At 42.2% G+C, this 26,353-nt stretch overlaps 1 protein-coding gene across 1 annotated transcript in view; it reads right to left on the reverse strand.

The window, feature by feature from the left end:
• The window catches only part of FGD6 (FYVE, RhoGEF and PH domain containing 6), a 139,825-nt gene that overhangs the window by 83,377 nt on the left and 30,095 nt on the right, over window positions 1-26,353 (reverse strand). The window contains exon 3 of the mRNA XM_055238380.2: window positions 10,275-10,419. Coding sequence (XP_055094355.1) covers window positions 10,275-10,419 — 145 coding nt within the window. The remainder of the gene's footprint in view (window positions 1-10,274; window positions 10,420-26,353) is intronic.

Raw genomic sequence — 26,353 nt, forward strand, 5'->3', positions numbered from 1 at the left:
ACAGTCACCTTTTATTATTACAACTGAGTCAAGTCCTATCAATGTGTCCTGAATATTTAAAGCTTAAATGATCCTTTCCTCTCCTTTGATGTTGCCTCCTTACGTCTTGCCCTCACTATTACAGCAACCTCAGAGGTTTCCTTGGCTCTGTATTTACCCCACTGCAACCCCTTCTATACACTGCCACTAGAATATTTCTAAAATGCAAATATAACCGGGTTAGGTCTCAGGCTAAATGTTAGCAGCTCCCTATCATAGATGGATAACAAAGATTCAAGTTTCCTTCGCCAAGGGTATTAGGCATTTCACAACGTGTCCACTCACCTTTGCCAGCCTTCTCCCTCGTCCTCCACACTGTGTACTCTCTAACCCACCACACTGCAACTCCAGCCGTGCTCTGCCCTTCTGTGTCTGTCCCTTTGCGCATATACCTTTCCTTTTGCCTTGATTTGATTCCCCATCACTTCGCCTTCTCCCTGAAGACTTCTGCCTTTCATATTCCAAATGTCCTTTAAGACAACACTCCAACTTTTTTTTATGATGGCTGCCTTGATATTCTTTCCCTCCTACTGTCAAAGGACAAGATAAATTTCTTGATCATGTAATGTTTATAGGACTTAACCCAGTAGACTTTGTTTACTTGCTGAAATGTCTGAATTCCCTCTAGTCTCTGATCTAATTCACCCTGTACCCTTCTGCACATAGCACGCTGCTTGGTCCACTGTGCCATTAATATTTATGAATAAGCAAATGTGTATAAGGATGGCTGCCACCTTCTCAGAATCTGAGACAGAGCACATTGCTTTTGAAGATGTGTTGCATAACACAAAAATGCAAACTCAAATGAACTAAAAGCTTTAATCACATAAAAGAGTAGGAGGTTGGACCAAATGATTAAGGTCTTTTCCAATTCTAAGGTTCTAGGAGTCTATATATTCCATTGTCCATTTTACCTTCTAAACCAGGAAAGCTACAGAGCTAAATAAAGAGGTATAAAAATTATTAGAAATAAGTCAATGGATTATAATCATCTTCAAAGTGGACAGAAAGTCAAATATAAATTAAAAAAAAATTAAAAGCTCTATATTATCTCCAACTTGTAAGAACAATGACTGATTCTGACCCAAGTAAAACAGCGATGGAAAAACACACACCCCATGGCATCTCAACTTTTCAGCTAATGAAAATCCTCACTTAAATTACATTGCATTTCAAAGCAGTTCCCTGTTAAATAACAGCATCTCCCAAAAGTACACTGCTGTGGAAGTTGAAACATGAGCCACAAACAAATGAAATAATTTTGTCAAGGTCATAAAATAAGTCAAACAAATTCCAAAACAGAACCTTTGATCCGAAATCTAGTTTTATGTTCCGATCTCTTGACGCTAGCACAGCTTTGTAAATTCTTTTTTTTTTTCTCTTTTTTTTTGAGACGGAGTCTCGCTCTGTCGCCCAGGCTGGAGTGCAGTGGCGCAATCTCGGCTTACTGCAAGCTCCGCCTCCCGGGTTCACGCCATTCTCCTGCCTCAGCAGCTTTGTAAATTCTTAATTGTGTTCTTATCATTTCATATTTGTTCACTACAGGTGACATTCAGTGAAATTTATCCATTCCTTTTTTTTTTTTTTTTTTTTTTTTTTTTGAGACAGAGTCTTGCTCTATCGCCCAGGCTGGAGTGCAGTGGCGGGAATCTCAGCTCACTGCAACCTCCACCTCCCTCATTCAAGCAATTCTCCTGCTTCAGTCTCCTGAGCAGCTGGGACTACAGGTACACACCACTGTGCCTGGCTAATTTTTGAATTTTTAGTAGAGACGGAGTTTCACTATGTTGGCCAGGCTGGTCTCGAACTTCTGACCTCAAGTGATCCACCCACCTGGACCTCCCATAGTGCTGGGATTACAGGCAGGAGGCACCGTGCCCAGCCTATCCATTACTTTTTAATAGAATTATTAAAAGGCCTCTTCTATCCTACTCTAGAGTTCTAATAAAAAACAAAAAATGTTAACATCCAGACTTGCCTGAGAAACATCTCTTTATCATTAAGTTATTTCAAAAATGAGGTGACATCACGATTAATCTCTAAACAATGCTCTCTTAGGTTTTCGCCCTTTCTTTATGAAAGTATGTATCATATGAGCTACTTTACAAAGATTTTTTTAAAAAAAAACAAGGAAATCAATATATAAGAAAGATGAAGATGATGAATATTCTAACCACAAACAAGTAGAATAAATACATCTTACTTTTTAAACAAGCATTCAAGCCCTGAAAGGAAAGACCAAAAAATATAAAAATAAAAATTTAGAAAAGGGAACAGGACAGATCAGCATGGCTAGGTATTTCACCTCAACATGTTTCACTGACATCATTCAGCTTCCACGGCTGTACCAAGTTGTTAGTAGAGACAGATTGGGTTAAAAACCCCAACTTGGGGTTCCAAGGCAAGTTACTTAACTTGTATAAAACTCCTTTTCTTCATGCAACATGAAGAAAAACAGTACCTATGTCAGATCCGTATCAATTTTCTTTTTTTTTTTTTTTTTTGAGACAGCGTTTCACTCTTATAGCCCAGGCTGGAGAGCAATGGTGCAATCTTGGCTCACTGCAACCTCCGCCTCCTGGGTTCAAGGGATTCTCCTACCTCAGCCTCCCGAGTAGCTGGGATTACAGGCATGCACCACCACGCCTGGCTAATTTTTTTTATTTTTAGTAGAGAGGGGTTGGTTTCTCCATGGTGGTCAGGCTGGTCTCGAACTCCCGACCTCAGGTGATCCACCCGCCTCAGCCTCCCAAAGTGCTAAGATCACAGGCATGAGCCACTGCGCCTGGCCAATTTTGTTTTTTCCTAAGTGAGATGAGGCCTCCCTGTTGCCCAGGCTAGAATGCTGTGGTGTGATCTCCACTCACTGCAACCTCCATTTCCTAGGTTCAAGTGATCCTTCCACCTTAGCCTCCTGAGTAGCTGGGACTACAGGCATGAACCACCACACCTGGCTAATTTTTTGTGTCTGTTTTTTTTGTAGGCATGGGGTTTTGCCATGTTGTCCAGGTTGGTCTCGAACTCCTGGGCTCAAGAGATCTGTCCACCTCAGCCTCCCAAAGTCCTGAGATTACAGGTGTGAGCCACCATGCCTGGCTTGTTTTTTCTTTTTCTGGGTTTTGTTTTTTTTTGTTTTTTTTTTTTTTTTGTTTTTTTACAATAGGGTCTTGCTCTGTTACTCAGGCTGGAGTGCAGACTGGAGTGCAGTAGCCTAAATATAGCTCACTGTAGCTTCAACTTCCCAGGGGCTTGCCCCACCACACCTGGCTAATCTTGTTTATTTTTTGTAGAGACGAGGTCTCACTATGTTGCCCAGCCTGGTCTCAAGCTATCCTCCTTCCTTGGCCTCCCAAAGTGCTGGGATTATAGGCATGAGCCACCATACCCAGCCTGATACCACCGACTTTTCCTGAGTTGCTAAAAAGCCAAATTTGTGGCCCATCCTCAGCTAATGAATAGGACTACATGATATACATTACTCTGTACAAATCTTCCATTAGCACTACTGTTTTTCCTTCAGCAAGGTTTATTTTATAATAGCTTTGTTGAGATATAATTCATATATCACAAAATACATTTTCACCCTTTTAAAGTATACAATTCAGGCCAGGTGCAGTGGCCCATGCCTATAATCCCAACACTTTGGGAGGCCAAGGCAGGAGGACTGCTTGAAGCCAGGAGTTGGATGCCAGCCTGGGCAACATGGCAAGACTATGTCTTTAAAAAAAAAAATTAGCCGGGCATGGTTGTGCATACCTGTAATCCTAGCTACTAAGGAGGAAGAGATGAGAGATCACTTGAGTCAAGGAGGTTGAAGCTGCAGTGAGCCATGATCGCACTACTGCACTCCAGCCTGGGTGACAGAACGAGACCCCATCTCAAAAAATAAATAAATAAATAAATAAATAAATAAATAAATAAATAGAAACTCCATGCCCATTATCAGTCATTCCTCATTCCTATTTTATGGCTGAATAGTATTCCATTGTAGGAATATATCGCATTTAGTTTATCCAGTCATCATTTGATTAGTATTTGGGTTCTTTCTGCTTTTTTTTTTTTTTTTTTTGAGTCAGAGTCTCACTCTGTTGGCCAGGCTGGAGTACAGTGGCATGATCTTGGCTTGCTGCAACCTCTACCTCCCGGGTTCAAGCAATTCTCCTGCCTCAGCCTCCCAAGTAGCTGGAATTACAGATGGGCACCACCACACCTGACTAATTTTTGTACTTTTAGTAGAGACGGGGTTTCACCACGTTGGTCAAGCTGCTCCCAAACTCCTGACCTAGTGATCTGCCCACGTTGGCCTCCTAAAATGCTGGGATTACAGGCACGAGCCACTGCACCTGGCCCTTTCTACTTTTTTGACTATTATGAATAATGCTGCTATGAACATTCCTCTACAAGTTTTTGTGTGGACATATGTTTTCATATCTCTTGGGTAGATACCTAAGAGTAGCATTGCTAGGTCATATGGTAACTCTATATTTAAACTTTTCAGAGCTACCAGACTGTTTTCCAAAGTGGCTGCACCATTTTAGATCCTATAAGGACTCCCATTTCTCCACATCCTGACTAGCACTCGTTACTGTACATCTTCTTGATTATGGCCACCCTAGTGGGTGTGCAGTGATACCTCACTGAAGCATTGCTTTGTATTTATTTAATGGCTTATGATGTTGAACACCTTTTTACATCCTTATTGGCCACTGTATATCTTCTTTAGTCTATTCAGATTCTTAAGGCTGGGTGACTGATCTTTTCACTGTTTGAGTTTTTTTGTTTTTTTTTTTTTTTTTTGAGATGGAGTCTAGCTCTGTCACCTAGGCTGGAGTGCAATGGTGCGATCTCGGCTCACTGCAACCTCCACAACCCGGGTTCAAGCAATTCTCCTGCCTCAGCCTCCTGAGTAGCTGGGATTACAGGCATGCACCACCACACCGGGCTAATTTTTGTATTTTTAGTAGAGATGGGATTTCACCATGTTGGCCAGACTGGTATCGAACTCCTGACCTCAAGTGATCTGCCCGCCTCGACCTCCCAAAGTGCTGGGATTACAGGTGTGAGCCCCCGCGCCCAGCCAAACCACCGCACCAGGCCTGAGTTGTTACAATTAGGTCTATAATCCATTTTGAGTTAGTTTTTGTGTATGTCGAAAGGAAGGGGGTCCAATGTCATCCTTTTGCAGGTGGATATCCAGTGATTCCAGCACCATTTATATGTTGACAACCTGATTTATTTAAAAAAACATTTTGACTTTTTGTATTACACACATTTTTTAAGTCACCTGAAGTCAACTGTGAAGTGATACTCGTGTAAATAAACTGACTTTAAAAAATTACTCAACCAAAGTCATACAGTTAGTAAGTGACAAATCTAAGACTAAAACCCAGGACTTAGGATGCCAATTTCAAGTTTTCCCATTAAAATAAAATACTACCTTACATGTAAATAAGTTTCATATTTACTCATCAAAGATAAGAAAAGGCAAGCCAGAAAGAATATATTTATTGGTAAGATTACAGAAAGCTTGATTTGAGATGTTTAAGATTTGGCTTGCTTATTTTCATAAAAATCGATAATAGCAGCCAGGCGCGGTGGCTCACGCCTGTAATCCTGGCACTTTGGGAGGCCAATGTGGGCAGATAACCTGAGGTCAGGAGTTCGAGACCAGCCTGACCAACATGGAGAAACTCCATCTCTACTAAAAATACAAAATCATCTGGGTGTGTTGGCGCATGCCTGTAATCCCAGCTACTCAGGAGGCTCAGGCAAGAGAATCACTTGAACCCTGGAAGCGGAGGTTGCAGTGAACCAAGATCATAGCACTGCACTCCAGCCTGGGAGACAAGAGTGAAACTTCATCTTAAAAAAAAAAAAAAAAATCAATAATAGGTAAAAATCTACTAAGCATTCACTTTGTGTTAAGCCCTGTTCTAAACAGTGTATAATCACTTAATAATCACAACAATCTTAGAAAATAAAGTCAAGTGTCCACTTTTTTTCTCCTCTTTTTACAGATGGGGAAACTAAGGCAAAGTAAAATTAAGTAAGTTGTTCAAGATCACAGAGCTAGTAAGTGGTGGGAACCCAGGCAATCTGACTCCAAAGACTGTGTTCTTACCACTATGAAAGCAAATTACTTAAGAAAAAGGCATTCACCAGCCTGTGGCCAGACGGATTAACAAGTGTCTAGAAAGAAAGAGACTATTCTATTATTGCTATTGTTGTCTCAAATGAAGAGACAGAAAGAGAAAATTCATTAGCATGGCTGAGAATTCTAAAGGAGGGAAATTATTAGTACTAGTGGCATCAGGTAAAAAATGTTCAATGTCCATAATCGGGGTGGAGGGTATTGGGAATATTGAATGGGTACAAAAACACAGTTAGATAGAATGAACAAAATCTAGTAGTTGACAGCACAACAGAGTTATTACAGCCAACAACAATTTATCGTACATTTTAAAATAAGAGTATAGCTGGGTGCAGTGGCTCACGCCTGTAATCCTAGCACTTTAGCAGGCCAAGGTGGGCGGATCACCTGAGGTCGGGAGTTCAAGACCAGCCTGACCAATATGGAGAAACCCTGTCTCTACTAAAAATACAAAATTAGCCGGGCATAGTGGTGCATGCCTGTAATCCCAGCTACTCAGGAGGCTGAGGCAGGAGAAGCGCTTGAACCTGGGAGGTGGAGGTTGCGGTGAGCCGAGATCGTGCCATTGCACTCCGGCCTGGGCAACAAGAGTGAACTCCGTCTCAAAAAAATAAATAAATAAAATAAGAGTATAATGGGAATGTCTGTAACACAATCACATAAAGGCTTGGTAAATGCTTGAGATGATGAAAAAAATTAATGTACTCTGTTTCACTAAAAACAATGTCCACGATTAACCAAAGAAATAGTCCTTTTTTAAAAAAAAAAAGATAAAAATTTAACAGGGCTACTGCAATATAGCACAACTAATAACATAAAACAATAATATAAATACAGGAAGGGAAAGGAAAGGCAGGCACAAACGCAGAGGAAGGAACCTCGGGAGTCTCCACTGCCCACAAAATGAATGAGTCAACCAGGTGGTGTTATCACAGGATGTGTTGGAAACAGACATAACACTGCTGGGTTAAAGATTAATCCTTCCTTTATACGATGTATCAGTGAGATCCCTGATAGAATGTGGAAACCAATTTTGGTCAGTGCTCCAAGAAGTATGGAAAGAAATGGGAAAAGATTCACGCAAAACAAACAACTAGACCAAAACAATAGAAAAGAATGTCTGCTAGGAAAAGAAAAAACTTGGAGTTGCTTTTCAAAGAAAGTCAAGATTGATTTAATTATGGCCCTCAAGAAGACAATTTGAGGCCGAGTGCGGTGGCTCACGCCTGTAATCCCAGCACTTTGGGAGGCCGAAGCTGGTGGATCACCTGAGGTCAGGAGTTTGAGACCAGCCTGGCCAACGTGGTGAAACCCCTTCTCTACTAAAAATGCAAAAATTAGCCAGGTGTGGTGGTGGGTGCCCATAATCCCAGCTACTCAGGAGGCTGAGGCAGGAGAATCACTTGAACCTGGAAGGTGGAGGTTGCAGTAAGCTGAGATAGCGCCATTGCACTCCAGCCTGGGCGACACAGAAAGACTCCGTCTCAAAAAAAAGACAATTTGAATGTTCTTCCTCAAATTCTTCACAGGCTTTGGTTCTTTCCAGTCATTTAAATCCCAGGCAAATATCATTTTCTAAGAGGCTTTTTCCCAAAGTAGCCTCCTGCGTTTGTAGCACATCACTCTGATTTGTTTCCTTCATAGCCTGTAACACTCTGAAGTTCTTCCTGATTATGATTAAGCACGTAGGTTCCTCTTACCCTGTTAGAACATAGCTAGGCCGGGCATGGTGGCTCACGCCTGCAGTCTCAGCACTTTGGGAGGCCCGAGGTGTGTGGATCACCTGAGGTCAGGTGTTTGAGACCAGCCTGGCCAACACAGTGAAATCCCGTCTCTACTAAAAATATAAAAATTAGCTGGGTATGGTGATGGGTGCCTGTAATTCCAGCTCCTCAGGAGGCTGAGGCAGGAGGATCACTTGAACCCGGGAGGCAGAGGTTGCAGTGAGCCGAGATCGTGCCATTGTACTCCAGCCTGGGCAACAAGAGCGAAACTCCATCTCAAAAGAAAAGAACGTGGGCTACATAGAAGCTTAGAACCTGAGTACTGCTTATCTCTAGTAAATACCAGTGGTACCTGGAACATAGTGCGAATTCTATAAATATTTGTAGAATCTATGTCCATGAAGCTGCAACATGGAAAATGAGCTTTCAAATTAAAGCAAGACAGACACCAGTAAGACACAAAAGGAATTACTTGATAGTCAAAGTAAAATCTATACATTGCTGACTGCTGTGGGTCTTTAAGAAGAGAGTCACTCATCTGTCTTAGGGGTTTTACAAATTCACTAGCCTAAGTGATTTATAGTGGTTATTCCTAACACCATGATTTAATACTTCACAGCACAGAAATGAAGTCTGGCTAGTTATAAATAAATGATCACTGAGCTATTATGTGCCGATCAATATTCTAATGCTTTCCATGTATCAAATTATTTTATCTTCACTATTCTATGAGTATTATTCTTTTTTTACCTATAAAACAGCACCCTTTAGTCCCAAAAGGTTAAATAATTGGCCAAAGTTGACCAGATCATAGCTGGTGGATCTGGGACTTAAATTCAGACTGCTGCACGTGAGCCATTCACTTAAGGCTGAAAATAAATTTAAACAGAGCAAAAATATTAAACAGGAAGGATAATAGATTGATAAAATTATGACACAGGAATTAGGTGAAATTATGGCACATGAATTTTCTCCATGGCTTGCTATGCTGTGTGGATCTTTTCAAATTCCATATTGCTGTAACATTCCTGGGGACATTGTTGATGTACTAACTTTTTCCCTTTAATAACATCTCTTAAAAAATGTGGTTTCAAATGAAAGAGATAAATATATTCATGCCAAACTAGAGAGACATTATAATGAACCCCTGCATCATGCATCTTTATTTATTTATTATTTTTTTTTTGAGACGGAGTCTCACTCTGTCACCCAGGCTGGAGTGCAGTGGCGTGATCTCGGCTCACTGCAAGCTCCACCTCCCGGGTTCACACCATTCTCCTGCCTCAGCCTCCCGAGTGGCTGGGACTACAGGTGCCCACCACCATGCTTGGCTAATTTTTTGTATTTTTAGTAGAGATGGGGTTTCACCACGTTAGCCAGGATGGTCTCAATCTCCTAACCTCACGATCAGCCCACCTCGGCCTCCCAAAGTGCTCAGATTACAGGCATGAGCCACCGTGCCCGGCCCTCATGCATCTTAAACAACTCTGAACACATGGACAATCTTCATGTATGCTGTGCTCCCCCCAAACTCATACACACACTGGATTATTTCAAAGCAAATGATGATGTACTATTAACAGCCATCTTTATTCTTTCCCAAAATAATTTGAGTTTAAAATGCATATAATTCCTTTATTTCAAAAAAATCTACAAAAAATTGGTAGCAATACAGGGAACAATTCTAAGGGAGGGGGGTGGGTTTCTTATCAAAAAGCAAGCCATTGGACATTAGGAAAAAGAATTTCTTTGCCTGGCACCACGGCTCATGCCTGTAATCCCAGCACTTTGGGAGGCTGAGGCGTGTGGATCACTTGAGGTCAGGAGTTCGAGGCCAGCCTGGCCAACATAATGAAATCCTGTCTCTACTAAAAACACAAAAATTCCTGGGAGGAAGAGCTTGCAGTGAGCTGAGGTCGCGCCACTGCACTCCGGCCTGGGCGACAGAGAGAGACTCTGTCTCAAAAAAAAAAAAAAAAAACCCACAAAAACTAGCCAGGTGTGGTGGCAGGTGTCTGTAATGCCAGGCACTTGGGATGCTGAGGCAGGAGGATGGCTTGAACCCAGGAGGCGAAGGTTGCAGTGAGCTGAGATGGCGCCATTGCACTCCAGCCTGGGTAACAGAGCAAGACTGTCTCAAAATAATAATTTCTCAAAAATCACTAAGTAATCTCTAAGTGATACATACTTGGTAACGAGAATATTTTAGGTGCCACATTATAGCAGGAATTGAGTTTAAATTTCAAAAGAGTTTTATAAGTTTTAAGAAAACTCACGAGGGTTTCTGTGCCTATCATGCAGACAAATATCATTCCCAAGCATAGGGAGAGGTCAAGAAGCAATTAAGTACCAAAATATACCTGTTTATCTTCCAGTGGGTCAGGCTCTCCTTTACTTGACTCAGAGCTGACATCATCTTCATCAGAACTGTTGATGACTTCCTCCTCATCAGAGGGAAGGTCACCAAGACCAAGATCATTCTGTTCCTCCTGGGATGCTCCTGAACTGCATTCAACAGAAAGCAGGTATTAGTCACCTTCAATAATAAGGAGTGCTAGCAAAACAAAAACCAAATCAACATCTTTTCTTCATAACGCAAACAAGATATATCTAAGGGATTTGTAAGAATGAAAAGACCCAGATCAGCCAACTTTCCCTTCCTTCACCCTGTCTCAGCTGCCAAAAACTCAAATTAATTTTTTGAATTTTTAATGACAAGAAGGTGGGTGGGAAGCAAGTTTCCCAGCTGCTCCCATCCTATGCTTCTATATATCCCTCCCAAAGAAGATCAGGTCTCTACTCCTAGAATAAACTAAGAAGCTTTACAGAAAGTGCGCTGGTTTACCATAAAAGGCTGCCAGGTATACCAGAAGAGTTGCTGTTTCCTTAGGCCTTGGTGTTTAAAACAACAACAAAAACCAAGTAACAAATCTATGAGGACTGGGGGATAATGATGGTGACTACCATCAACAGTGCAGGTGCAATTGTGAACATGTACCCTGCTATGGTTATCACTGTTCTGTTCACAAGACGTGGGGAGGAAGAGGAAATTTTACAAATTCTCAGATTATGCTCAAGACCTGCTGCATTAGAACTACGAGGGGCACGGGGCCCAGCAATTTGCCCAGCAATTACAACTACCTGGGCCACAGGGCCTAGCAAATAATAAGTAAGCTTGTTTAATGCTTTCTGGGTGATTCTGATACAAGCTAAACTTGGAAAACCACAGAACCAGGCCATTCACCAATTCCTCCTTGCCAGACTGATATCATCAAGGTTCCTCCATTTGTTTTAACATAGACCTCATGAATCTAAAAGCCACTGTTGCAATTCAATCTGTGGGGGGAATTCCATAGGAAAGTTCCCTAAGAAGAGATGAAAAGAATTCCTTCTAGTATTGGCTGTAAAGATTCAGGAGCCAATTGCCTGTAGCAACTGCTTTTCTGTCGTAAGTCTACAAGAATATCTGCAGAATAGAAGAATATAGGTGGAGCCAGTAAAAGATCCACAGACAATCAGCAGGAAAAACACTCAAGCAGAATAAGGAGACAGTTGCATTCCACTCTGGCAGGCTCTTTCAGCGGGTCACAGGCAGGTCACTCAACAGCCAAGGTTACAAGTTACGAGAATCTCTAACGGGAATCTTAAAAGCTAAAGATAAATTTTCTGCCAGTTCCTGATTACACATGGTAGGATACAGACTTGCCTCAGAAGCCATTCCTGGAGCCCAACTGTTACACAAACCAGTTGGCTGGAGGCACAGTGCCAAAAGGAACACCTCTCACTGCTAAAGACGGGCTTTTCCATTACTCAATGGCTGGGGCCTCTGGGAGTCATATCACAGCCTCGTAAGGTGGGTGCACACTTTATCACAGCTCCCCAAGACATGCAGGAGACTCACTCCCCGGGGGTAAGGGGTGGATAGAGGATAGCAACTTTCTGGTTAGATCAGTGGCAGGATTCACTGTCTCTGGGTGCAGGGGTAAGAGCCAACCCCGCCGGACAATTAATTGTTGACTGAGGTTAGTGAGAGCAAATGAGAGTTAACAGGGTGGACAGACTATAGGATCCACCCATATAGCTAGAAGAAAAGGTACCCCCACCACTTGTTTTTATCTTAATTCCTTATCTCTTTATATCTTCTAAAACCCTGTTAACACAACACATGTTCAATTTCCAAGCGGCAGCAGCATCACCTGGAAGCTCCTCAGAAATACACACGCTCAGGCCGCCCACAACCCACCGAATCAGGATCCATGCTGTAACAAAATCCCAGTCTATGTGTGAGAAGCTCTGCTCTAAAAGGCTTTTTGAACCAGCCCATCTGGGTACTGTTTTAGACTCCTAAGTGTAATAGATTCAGATAGTTAGTAATAGGGCTGTGGCACCTATGAAGAAATTAGGTTTATTTGGCCAGGCGCGGTGGCTCACACCTGTAATCCCAGCACTTTGGGAAGCTGAGGTGGGCAGATCACGAGGTCAGGAGATCGAGACCATCCTGGCTAACACGGTGAAACCCCATCTCTACTAAAAACACAAAATATTAGCCGGGCGTGGTGGAGGGCGCCTGTAGTCCCAGCTACCCAGCTACTAGGGAGGCTGAGGCAGAGAATGGCGTGAACCCGGGAGGCGGAGCTTGCAGTGAGCCGAGGCTGCACCACTGCACTCCAGCCTGGGCAACAGAGTGAGACTCCGTCTCAAAAAAAAAAAAAAAAAGAAAGAAATTAGGTTTATTTTGTCTGAAGAGGGGATGAAAGGTGTTTCTTGATCAAACATCATTTGGAAGGCTATTATTAAGAACATAGTAACTAGGTGTTGCCACATCCATTAGGGATAGAAGAGGGATTAAAGTACAAAGTGAACATCTGAAAATAAGAAAAAAACTTTAAATATTAAAACTACATGAATCAAAACACAATGCCATGAAACAAGGAGAGATTTTGGTGTCTCTTCTGAATCCTTTAACTATCTCACTAAACTGCACTTGGTGGTAGACTTGTTTCCCTCATTAAAATGTAAATTTCCAAAGACAAGGAAATTGAAATTGTGTTTTCCAGCTGAATCCTCACCACACAGCCCAACACACAACGGACCCTCAAGAATTTTTCACCAAATAAATGAAAATGATTTCAGAAAGCAACAGGTGTTGAATTTTAATGGTGCAGGTGGCCTGAACCAGGGTGGCTACATCAGGAATTGAGAGAAAGGGATGGATGTTAAGAGGAAGAAAAATCAGGGCTGGGTGTGGTGGCTCATGCCTGTAATCCCAGCACTTTGGGAGGCCAAAGTGGGTGGATGGCTTGAGCCCAGGAGTTTGAGACAAGCCTGGCCAACAGAGCTAAACCTGTCTCTACTAAAAACACAAAATTTAGCCGGGTGCGGTGGCATGTGCCTGTAATCCCAGCTACTGGGGGACTGAGGCAGGAGAATCACTGGAACTCAGGAGGCGGAGGTTGCAGTACTCAGGAGGCTGAGGGAGGAGAATCGCTTGAACCAGGGAGGTGGAGGTTGCAGTGAGCCAAGACTATGTCACTGCACTCCAGCCTGGGTAACAGAGTGAGACTCTGTCTCAAAAAAAAAAAAAAAAATCACCAGGACTTAGGGTAAAGGGGTGAGGAGGAGAAACTTCTGGAAGATGTCAAGGTGTCAAGTCCAAGTCACCAGCAAAGTGAGGGGGACATGAACTGAAACAAATACTACAACAAGGGAGCAGATTTTAAAGGAAAGATAATGGTTTAGCAGCAAAATCTAGGATCCACATTTTACATGTTCATTTCTAAAACAATTACTCTGTTTTCCTAAACAACTGTTGTCGCTTCTGAATCTACCTAGATAATTTTAGATTTATATATTTATTTTTTTGAAAAAATAGACAAGGGTCTTGCTGTGTTGCCCAGGTTGATCTCAAACTCCCAGGCTCAAGCGATCCTCCCACCTCAGTCTTGCCAAAGTGCTGGGATTACAGGCATGAGCCATCATATGCAGCCAATTTTAGATTTTTGATGATGAAACAAGGACTCCTTACTGATGCCAATTGTATAGTTTGGAGTTCTATTTATTTCCTTCCCACTGTCCGAATGATAACATCCTAATGCTGTCTGCTTTGTGGGGTAAAGGAACAGGACATAGGGCTTCCTCCACGTCTTTCTGCCTAGTTAGTTCATAATTTGATATCTGAAGTAAAAGGAAAGTAAACTCCAACAGCAACCAGAACAAAGAGTGGGCTCTACTTCCCCAGGCACTCTAAGTCAGATTTGCTTCTGTAAGGAGCCAGTTTCTAGAAAATCAGTTTGTTTCTAGTGCACTGGAATTAAGACAAACAAGTAAAGCCAGACTTAAATTCCTACTGATGGGTAACTTTCCTTCAATTCCACATGCTACCATCTACACATCTGAAGTGAAGACTACATGATGCCATCACCTTTTAAAAGTTATTTTTTTTCTATATGCTAGTTTCTCTATATTTACAGCACATCCTCCACTGGAAGTATATCAAATTTTTCTTTCAGGTAATAAGTCACAACTAAAGTGAAGTCCTTCTCTTTTAGAAGGAATTATCTTTTAAAATTTTAATTTATTTTATTATTATTTTTTGAGATGGAGTCTCACTCTGTCGCCCAGGCTGGAGTGCAGTGGCGTGATCTCAGCTCACTGCAACCTCGCCTCCCTAGTTCAAGCGATTCTCCCATCTCAGCCTCCTGAGTAGCTGGGATTATAGGTGTACGCCACCATGCCCAGCTAATTTTTGTATTTTTAGTAGAGACGGGGTTTCACCATGTTGGCCAGGCTGGTCTTGAAGTCCTGGCCTCAGGTGATCTGCCTGCCTCAGCCTCCCAAAATGCTGGGATTACAGGCATGAGCCACCACACCCAGTGGAATTATCTTTTTTAAAAATACTAAATCCATTTCCTCTAAGAGTTTTTAGGAACAGAAAACCTGTACAATGATGAGCCAGCATAGCAACTGCCAGGTTCACCAAAAAACATCCTTCTGAGCCCCCACTAAATTAAAAATTCCAGCAAGGAGAAGGGATAAGGGATAGGATGGCCAAGAGAAGGAAAGGAAAAGTAGAGTTAATGGCTTCTCTGTTGTTGACAAATTCCAGTTATCTTTTTCTTCTTTTGCCTGTGGTTTTATTCTGAGCCCCTTCACCAAGGAATGTTTCATGTAATTCCTCCCAAGCTTGAAGAAAGAAGTTCTTTCCAATTCCCTCACCTTCAGAAGTTTCTTTCTCATTTCCAAGTCACCACATGTAAATCTCAACTTCTGTGGTCTTTCTCTTCCTCTTCTTTCTACTCCTGGCCCAAACTGAACAGAAACCTGCTTGTCCTCAGGATGTTGTGATAATTTTTTTTCAAATGCTGTCTCATTATGACTTGGTGATTATGTGTTTCCTTTGGCACATTTCATATTTATCACAGAATGAGGGGAAAAAAACTACCATTATGGGTTTTAAATTAGCAAAATAAATTTCAAGTTATTTAGTAGTTATTATAGCACACTAACTCTAAAATTGGTACACAATTTTCACCAAAAAAATTATTTCTATTTTGTTTTACCAGGAAACATTTCCTTCTGCTACTTCAGCTCCCTTATAGGACTGCAGATTCCACTGTCACAGTAAAACCATGAATCAAATCAATCTTTAAAAACTATTTATTTATTTATTTATTGGTAGAGACAGGGTCTCTCCCTACATTGCCCAGGCTGCTCTTGAACTCCTGGCCTCAAGTGAACCTCCTGCCTTGGCCTCCCAAAGTGCTGGGATGACAGCATGAACCACCGTGCCTAAAAAAAACTATTTAAAAAATCCTTCTTACTCTCCTTTTCAGGTCTTCTCAATTACACAGCACTTCTAGAATTTTCTCCATCCCTTACTCAGGTAATGTTCTTGAGATCTACCACCAAAATGAGTTTGGAAATATGGCACGACTTGTGAAATACGCATAGTTGGCCATTTGCATCCTCCAAAAAGCAACCATCACGTATTCACGTCATGTTTTTAGGTTTTTCAAACACAAGATTGTGCACAATTATTTTAAGTATGTGCAGAGCCAGGTGACAGGACTGAACAAATATCAAGTTCAACCAGTGTGACTCCTGAGTGCTGGTAGGTAAAGTAGGTAAACCAGATCAACTAGTAGGTCTTTCTCCACTCCTAACTGCTTTCACGAAAAAGAAACATCAATGCTTCAGTAATACGTAAGGCTATGGATGCTGATGTTTTTATTGAATAAGTATAATAGCAGAAATCCTTCCCTCTGAAAGAAAAGGACATCTATCAATTTTTTTATGTCCTTGTATTATAAAGGTATCAAATATGTTGATTTTTAATCTTCTCTTCGAGAGGTTGCTTGATTAAAGGTTAGGACAAATTTTAATTTAAAAATTAATGATTTTATTATCTCGATTTCAGTTTTTAAAATCCTATAATGTATATATGTAGTGTATAAACTTTTTGAGTTAAATTCTTTAATATTCACAAAATAAAAATAAATAAAATCACTAAAATACTTAAAGGGATAGTACCACAGGAGTTTGTTACTTAAAGGAAGGTAAGAAAAAATGAATAAACAAAGAAACTTACAACATAAAATGTACACGATCAGTGTTTTATTTTTTCATTCTTAAGTTTTAGAGGTTTTAACAACTGAGCCTTTCAAACTAACAAGCTAGGGTTCTATGGCTTCAAAAAAAAGAAATCACACAAAAATATCCAGCTTCCCTGAAATATAAACCAGAAACTGTTTAAAACTGTCTCTGGGTGACTCTGTTAGGGTAAAATGCCAGGCTTCAAATGATGGATACTTTTTAAAAACAGGCCTGCTTAATTTTCCAGAAGCAACCTCTACCTTTGCAAATACCATTACTATCACCTTCCCCCAGTAATTACGAGGATTCTTAGAATTGTATGCTACTGACTAAAGACATAATCAGGGCCAGGGGTGGTGACTGATGTCTGTAATCCCAGCACTTTGGGAGGCTGTGCGGGGTGGGGAGGGATTGCTTGGGCCTAGGAGTTCGAGACCAGACTGGGCAACACAGGGAGAGACCCCATTTCTATGAAAAAAAAAAAAAAAATGCATGGTGGTATGTGCCTGTGGTCCTAGCTACCTAGCTACTTGGGAGGCTGAGGTGGGAGGATCACTTGAGCCCAAGAGGTCGAGCCTGCCGTGAGCCATGATTATGACCCTGCACTCCAGCAGGTGAGGGACCAAGACCTTGTCTCATAAATAAATAAATAAATAAATAAGACCAAAATCATAATCAGTACCTTGAGGCTGCTATTTAAAATACAGTCTTCACAAGACAACTCTGAAAATGGTTTAAAAAACAAATAGAACGCAAAATTCTTTAAAATAGAAGAGTACCTACCCATATGCTTGCAACTTTTATATGGAATTGGCTTTAAAGTCATTCATTAAGATTTAACATAAAGAAGCAGTTTTAAAGGGATCTTCCTTCAATGGCCATTAAAAAAAGACCAGTTAAATAAATTGGGGTTACATTCATATAATGAATTACTAAACAGTTATTTAATTTGTTTACTTTTTCTTAATCCCTAGGTTTAAAACTAAAGAGCTATTTAAAAAATGAGGTAGGCCGGGTGAGGTGGCTCCTGCTTGTAAATCCCAGCACTTTGGGAGGCCGAGGCATGTAGATTGCTTGAGTGCAGAAGTTCAAGACCAGCCTGGGAAACATGGTGAAACCCCATCTCTATTAAAAATTAAAAAATTAGTCAAGCATGGTGGCACACACCCATGGTCCCAGCTACTTGGGAGGCTGAGGTGAGAGGATCACTTGAACCCAGGAGGTTAAGGCTGCTGTGAACTGAGATTGTGCCACTGCACTCCAGCCTGGGCAAAAGAGTGAGACCCCACCTCAAAAAAAAAAAAAAAAAAAAGCCAGGATTGGTGGCTTACGCCTGTCATCCCAACACTTTGGGAGGCTGAGGCAGGTGGATCACCTGAGGTAGGGAATTTGAGACCAGCCTGACCAACATGGAGAAACCCTGTCTCTACTAAAAATACAAAATTAGCCAGGAGTGGTGGCGCATGCCTGTAATTCCAGCTACATGGGAGGCTGAGGCAGGAGAACCGCTTGAACCCGGGAGGCCAAGGTTGTGGTGAGCCGAGATCCTGCCATTGCACTCCAGCCTGGGCAATAAGAGTGAAACTCTGCCTCAAAAAAAAAAAAAATAAAAAAGAGGTAGATCTATGCACAGTGGCATAGATCATTCTCCAGGAAATATTGTTAGGTTAAAAAGAAATCAAGGCACAGAGTGTGCTCCTATTTGTATAGAGAAGCAAAAAGAACAGTACATATACACAAACACATGTAAAAAGTGTGTATATTTGTGTGTGTGTGCACAAACATGCTGGCATATACCAGGCTGCCCCCCAACACATTCAGAAAAACTGATAAATATAGTTCAAGTATAGTTGCCTCTGGGACTAAAGTTTTGAGAGTAAAAGACAGACCTTTTTTTTTTTTTTTTTTTGAGACAGGGTCTTGCTCTGTTACCCAGGCTGGAGTGCACACCCAGGTTAGAGTGCAGTGGCATGATCACAGCTCACTGTAACTTCTGTCTCCCAGACTCAGTGATCCTCCCGCCTCAGGCTCCCAAGCATTTGGGACAACAGGTGCGTGCCACCACACCTGGCTAATTTTTGTATTTTTTCTTTTGTAGAGATGGGGTTTTGCCATGTTGCCAAGGATGGGCTCAAACTCCTGGGCTCAAGTGATCTGCCTGCCTCAGCCTCCCAAAGTGCTAGGTGTGAGCCACCACTCCTGGCTGAGAGATTTTATTATTTGCCCTTCAGTACATTTTAAAAAGTTGTTATCACATGCATTTTTACTTTTTCAAAATTGACCACCCCTGCCCTGACACACAGAGTCTGAAAAGCTTCATAAAAGGTAGTTCAAAGCATATATGTATTTATACATATATACACACATTTTTATATGTATATAGACTCTTTAGGGATAGTTTATTTTCTTCCCAGGATGATGAGATTAAAGATATTTTCTTCTGTTCTTTCCCTTTCTCCCCCAACCCCCAGACTTGGAGATCTGTGTAAACATTTTCAGGATTGCCATTTCCAAAAAAAAAAAAAAAAACTCTTTTAACTATTGCTTAAGTTGCTAAGATATATAAATTATGGCTTTCCCTTACTGCCGGGAGGGGTTTGTTTGGGAGAACCTTAAGCCTAAGTCTCTAAATAATAGGTAGGAAGGGGAGATCTGGCTAGCCAGCTGATAGCTTTAAAAAAGAAAAAAAGAAGTCAGTAGAGGGATTGTTCAACAGCCTGCAGGGCCCACAGAGTAACCACATGACTTGTTGACTATGTCACAGTGAACAGCAACATAATAATAGGGTCCGCCTCCCATAGTTCTCCATCTGATTGTGGGAGAGCTTCCTGACCTGCAAGTAAAGATGATCATGTGCTTCAGGGTTCCTGGTCCTATCTTAATGACATAGGAGGAGCCCCATGGTGAAAACAGTCCAACAGACACTCCTGGCCATCTAGCTTAGCTGGGAGGCATCCAGGTCAAACCTAGCTAGAAGGAATCCAGGTCTAGCTAGAAAGGAATAAATTGTTACAAAAATATCTCCTGAAACAAGCACTACATAAAATAAATCTGCAACATTTAATTACCGTCAATTTTGCTTTCTTAGAATTGGGATTCACGTCAGGAAATGTGGACAACTTTCTCGTTAATACAAATAGAAAAGCATTCTACTGAGCTTGAGGTTGCCTCCAGTAAAATATGGCAAGTTCCAGTTGGGTGCGGTGGCTCAGGCCTGTAATCCCAGCACTTTGGGAGGCTGAGGCAGGCGGATCACGAGGTCAGGAGATCAAGACCATCCTGGCTAACACAGTGAAACCCCATCTCTACTAAAAATACAAAAAAATTAGCTGGGCATGGTGGCAGGCGCCTGTATTCCCAGCAACTCAGGAGGCTGAGGCAGGAGAATGGCGAGGCGGAGCTTGCAGTGAGCCGAGATCGCACCACTGCACTGTAGCCCGGGCGACAGAGAGAGACTCTGTAACCCCGCCCCCCCCCCCCAAAAAAAGGAAAGTTCCCAATCCAATTCCGTCATTGCACCAAAGATGATGTTTCTCTTATTGAAAACGAAAAAGTTTTAAGACAAAGTTAGAGTTGACTTAGTATCATTTCTCTCCTTCATATCCTCATTATGTAATATACTGTCTGTACCTACTTGATGCCAGAAAAAATAAAGGCCATTAGAAATAAATAATGAGGCTGGAATGGCTACAAGAGAATACTTCATAGTTACATACACATATTTACACATATATATGTACACATACTTTTTTTTTTTTTTTTTGGAAATGGAAGCCGGAGTGTAGTGGCATGATCTTGGCTCACTGCAACCTCTGCCACCCGGGTTCAAGTGATTTTCCTGCTTCAGTCTCCAGAGTAGCTGGGACTACAGGTGCCCCACCACGCCTGGCTAATTTTCGTATTTTTAGTAGAGACTGGGTTTCACTATGCTGGCCAGGCTGGTGTCAGACTCCTGACGTCAGGCGATCCACCTGCCTTGGCCTCCCAAAGTGCTGGGATTACAGGCGTGAGCCACCTTGCCCAGCCTATACATACATTTTAAAAAATACTTTTGTAATACTTAGAATATATAAAAATGGTGATGCCATTTATTTCAGTAAACATTTATCGAGGGCCTACTATGTTTCATTTACTATTTTAGGAGGCAGATGAAGATAATATTGAATTAGTTACAATGTTCAAACTACAAATTCTATTGATTGCTTCTCTTTATTTTCCTACTGAGACCTTCTTAAACAGATAAAGGCAGAAGGGATTGAGATAACCACAGTAATTTAAGACAAAGGAAAGAACCACTTTCTAAAATGAGACAACTTGGCTGGGCATGGTGGCTTACGCCTGTAATCCCAACTACTCGAGAGGGGCAAGACTGGTTAGTAAGTTAGTAGAAAACACAGCTCACCCTTTGACTACCTTCTCTGACAGGGTGACCACTTTGTCCTGGTGTCAGCTGTACATGCCCTTTGCTTCCTCTAAGGTCTTGTCATCATAATCCTAACAGCCACTGAAAAGGTGGTGAGCCTTTTGGAAAACATGACTACTCCGCCTGGCCACACTATGCTCTTGATTGTGAGTCAGCACAAAACCATTGCGGTGCAAGGCTGAAAATTCAGACCCAATATTATGCTCTACCTTGACATCTGGGGAAAATTAGGAGGGCTCCAAATGGTCTCACTACACACTGCCCTTCCCACTGTGCTTCTGCTGATAAAGTCCCCTGGCCACCCTCTTAGTCACAAGGACCAGGCGCAGTGTCTGCCTAGCCCTGAGAAGTGGGTTTTAGTTCCCTGTCAGCCAGCAGAGTTATTTAAACAAGGCAATCACATCCTCTCATGGGAACCAAGAGTGACCCCCACCCTCTTGGTACTATAAAGCCTGCCTCCTGCAGCCCCTAGTTGTTCCTGAGTACAGGCCTGGATGGCCAGGTGTGGCATGCTGTGTCCTCCTCTAGGCTGGGACTGCATGTGACTGAGAAACTGCTGTTGATCTCACCTGTCCAGTGATGAGCATCAGGTATTCAGCCATTCCCGTAACCCTAAGCAGAAATCCCTCCCTCACTAACGGGGTGAAGAGGAGGTAATTCAAACAACCTCCAAGGCCAGGAGTGGTGGCTCCCAGCAATTTAGGAGGCCGAGGCAGGAGGATCATTTGAACCCAGGAGTTTGAGATCAGCCTAGGCAACATATGGGGACCCTGTCTCTACAAAACATAAAAAAAACAGCCAAGTATGGGGGTGTACACCTGTGGTCCCAGCTACCTGGGAAGATGAGGTGGGTGGATGGCTTGAACCCACAAGTTTGAAGCTGCAGAGAGCAGCGATTGTGCCACTGCAGTCAGGCTGGGTGACAGAGCAAGAACCTGTCTCAACAACAACAAAACAACCTCCAAAAAAGGTGCCATTCTCCGGGATCCTGACAAAGTAGGTGCACTGGCAGATTTTAATAAGATTATCCCGAGAAATTAAATGGAGAGGTGTATAAAGTCAGCTTTGTGTTTACCTAGGTATATTTTGCATATATATCTAGACTCTGCCATGAAACACTCAAGCAATTTTCAAGTTAAAGGCATTAACTTACATGTTCCAGAAATGTGGCATATTCCATGTTACAGAATGCTAAATGTTACATTATATACAGACCCCACTATAATGAAAGGGTAGGGGAATTACAAGGAAACCAATAGCTAAAACCAAAGGACTTCTGCTTTCATTCCCAGATGTTATTTTATCTAAACCTATTTAAGTGTATCAATTTCCAATAGGAACCACAACCATATCTGGGATTTCCCACTAACATGGGGAAAAAGGATCAAAGGCTTCTTGGGAGCCCATGAGGAGCCACAGAGGGGGAGGTTAGTCATTGCTCATGAATAAATGTGTCTACTTCCTTACTTAAAACTATACACAAGTAAGCCTATTTGCCATCTTTCTTCTTCAGATTCTATTCACACAAATGGTATGTCTTCAAGGTCTACTCTAGACCAGTTATAAACCATCAATAACCCCCCAAAACCATAAGGAACCCACATCTTTCTGAGACAGCACCCTGGGGAAGCTGTAGAGGGTGTCAGGAAAAGACATGGATTTCTTCCTGCACGTTTTGTTTTTTTTTTAAAAGGAGTCTTGCTCTGTCGCCCAGGCTGTAGTGCGGTGGTGTGATCTTGGCTCACTGCAACCTCCGCCTCCCAGGTTCAAGCGATTCTCGTGCCTCAGCCTCCTGAGCAGCTGGGATTACAGGTGTCTACCACCAAGCCCAACTAATTTTTTATATTTTTAGTGGAGATGGGGTTTCGCCATGTTGGCCAAGCTGGTCTCAAACTCCTGACCTCAAGTGATTTGCCCACGTTGGCCTCCCAAAGTGCTGGGATTACAGGCATGAGCCACCATACTCAGCCTTTTTTTTTGAGACAGAGTCTCACTCTGTCATCCAGACTGGAGTGCAGTGGTGCGATCTTGGCTTACTGCAACCTCCACCTCCCAGATTCAAGCAATTCACTTGCCTCAGCCTCACAAGGAGCTGGGATGACAGGCGCCAGCCAACATGCCCAGCTAATTTTTGTATTTTTAGTAGAGACAGGGTTTCACCATGTTGGCTAGGCTGGTCTTGAACTCCTGACCTCAAGTGATCTGCCTGCCTCGGCCTCCCAAAGTGCTGGGATTATAGGCGTGAGCACCCGGCCCCTTCTTCCACTCTTAATCCCACGCATCAGTGAGTCCTTACACCAGTTACATTGCTGACTAGTTCTGTGTTTATTTTTAGCTTCTTTGATTGGGAAACCAAAAAAAATCACTACTTTTCTATCAAACTCAGATTACATCTTCGAAAGCTAGAGTCAGGGAAAATGGAAGGGAAGTGAAAATAAACGTGTATTCAAGTGAAATAAACATTCACTTCTGACAGGATCACAAACATTTATCACAGTTTCATACATTTCTAAGAGGGAAGGAAAGGCAGCAGAGAAGAAAAAAAAATGCTCTTTCAGCCTAAGAGACCTGCATTTGAAGGCAGAGTCCACCACTCAAGGCTGTGTGTAACTGGCTAGTTAACTGGACTAAGCTTACATTTCCCTATACTATAAAATTGAGATAAAAGGCCGGGCGCGGTGGCTTACACCTGTAATCCCAGTACTTTGGGAGGCTGAGGCAGGAGGATCATGAGGTCAGGAGTTCGAGACCAGCCTGGTCAACATGGTGAAACCCCGCCTCTACTAAAAATACAAAAATTAGCCAGGCATGGTGGTGCGCACCTGTAATCCTGGCTACTCAGGAGGCTGAGGCAGGAGAATTGCTTGAACCCAGGAGGCAGAGGTTGCAGTTAGCTGAGATTGCACCACTGCACTCCAGCCTGGGCAACAGCACAAGACTCCATCTCAAAAATAAAAATAAAAATTGAGATAATATACCACCTGCAATGAAGATTAAATGAGATAATGTGAATATATCTGTTATATGCAATGGACAGGAAATAAAGACAGCTTTTTAAAAAGCAGGCATGAGAAAGGGGACAACATCATAGTTCATCCAGTAAGCAGAATGGCAAGAGGAACTGAAAGTTGTTCTTGTTGCCCCTGGAAATCCCAGAATTTAGTATAATACCTTTCTTGCATGAATGTATTAACAAATGAATGGATTCCATCCTAATATCTCACACATACATAGTATAGCATGATTAGGCAAATCTAACCTGCTGCCTGTTTTGGTAAGGTCTATGAGCTATATTCTTTTTTTTTTTTTTTTTTTTTTGAGACAGAGTCTTGCTGGGTCACCCAGGCTGGAGTACAGTGGCACGATCTCAGCTCACTGCAACCTCTGCCTCCTGGGTTCAAGCGATTCTCCTGCCTCAGCCTTCCAAGCAGTAGAGATGGGGTTTTGCTATCTTGGCCAGTCTGGTCTTGAACTCCTAACCTTAAGTGATCCTCCTGCCTCAGCCTCCCAAAGTGCTGGGATTATAGGCATGAGCCACTGTGCCCAGCCCGGTTCTCATATTCTTAAATCATGGAAAAAAAAAAAAAGAACAATATTTTGTGACACATGAAAATGATTTTCACGTCCATAATGAAGTTTTATTGGAAAACAGCCACGCTCACTTGTTTTTGTACTATCTGTCACTGCTTTTGCTCTACATTGGCAGAACTGAAGAGATGCAACAGAGACCTATGGCCTGCAAAGTCTAAAATATTTATCATCTGGCCCTTTACGGAAAACGTTTGCTGATCCTTGGTACAGTAGATTACCTAAAAGAAGCAGTATATTTCCTTTGGGGCAAAACTGCCTGTGTTCGAATCTGAGTTCTGCCACATACTAAGTAGGTAAAACTGAGTCAGTTTTTAACCTCTCTGTGCCTCAGTTTTTCCTCCATAAAATGAGGATCATAATATTGCCTACCTGACAGAATTTTGTGGGGATTAAACAAATTAATACAAGCAATGCACTAACAATGCCTGGTACATAGAAAGCTCGTTTGCTCACTCACTGTTTCTCTTGTATATACTTAAAAGTCTAGAACTGTATAAAAAGTGACTTCAGGCTGGGCATAGTGGCTCACGCCTGTAATCCCAGAACTTTGGGATGCCGAGGCGGGCAAATCATGAGGTTAGGAGATCGAGACCATCCTGGCTAACACCGTGAAACCCCATCTCTACTAAAAATACAAAAAATTAGTTGGACGTGGTGGCAGGCGCCTGTAGTCCCAGCTACTCGGAAGGCTGAGGCAGGAGAATGGCATGAACCCGGGAGGCGGAGCTTGCAGTGAGCTGAGGTCGTGCCACTGCACTCCAGCCTGGGAGACAGTGCGAGACTCCAAAAAAAAAACAAGTTACTTCAGGCTGGGCATGGTGGCTCATGCCTGTAATTCCAACACTTTGGGAGGCCGAGGCGGGCAGATCATGAGGTCAGGAGATCGAGACCAGCATGGCCAATATGGTGAAACCCCGTCTCTACTAAAAATACAAAAATTAGCCAGGCATGGTGGCATGCATCTGTAATCCCAGCTACTTGGGAGGCTGAGGCAGGAGAATCACTTGAACCTGGGAGGCGGAGGTTCCAGTGAGCCAAGATTGCGCCACTCACTCCAGCCTGGGTGACTGAGCAAGGCTGCGTCCCAAAAAAAAAAAAAAAAGACTTCGGAGAGAAGCTTCTGCATTATCAGTCATGTGAAACAGCTCATCACCAGCTTAAAGGTCTGAGTCAAGAACACCTACAGTGAGGTCACGTGAGCCATGGTTTTGCAACAGGTTACTCCTAGAGCCCATTTTCCATGTTTAATTTCACTACTTATTTTCGGTAGCTCACTACTTGTACAGTAATATCCTGAAGCTCAGAATAATTACAGTTTCATGCATATCTCAATATTCTCTCTTATTTCTAAAACAATTTTAGTCACATATAATGATGAATTCACAGGTATTCCACTAGATCTCAAAGTACCTTTTCAAGTATGTTTTGAAAAGCTGGCTTTGTCCCTCTTTGCTTAATAATGATCACACTGATGCGACAAAGGCCAAGGCGGCCTATGAATGACACTGATAAGCATAGCTCACGTATGCAATAAAGTTGCTGATTTCTCTAGTAATGTAAACTTCATTTTGCAATATAAAGCAGAGTCCTATTTCTTTTCTAAATGGAAATTTTCATATTGCACTGAACTAGAAAAAGCCCAGTAGAATGCAATTTCAAAGCAGTGATCACTTGCTCTGAGCTACTAGCTGAAGGCACAAAAAAAAAAAAAAAACGGGGAGAAGAGGGAAGTAGAAGAAATGAAGAAACCAGAAAACAGTAAGTAAGGCAGGGTAAAGGAGAGAAATAAGCAGATGGGCAAAGCACCATCCGTGTGTGTGTGTGTGTGTGTGT

The sequence above is a fragment of the Symphalangus syndactylus genome, chromosome 13, assembly GCF_028878055.3.
Source record: "Symphalangus syndactylus isolate Jambi chromosome 13, NHGRI_mSymSyn1-v2.1_pri, whole genome shotgun sequence".
Taxonomy (NCBI): Eukaryota; Metazoa; Chordata; class Mammalia; order Primates; family Hylobatidae; genus Symphalangus; species Symphalangus syndactylus.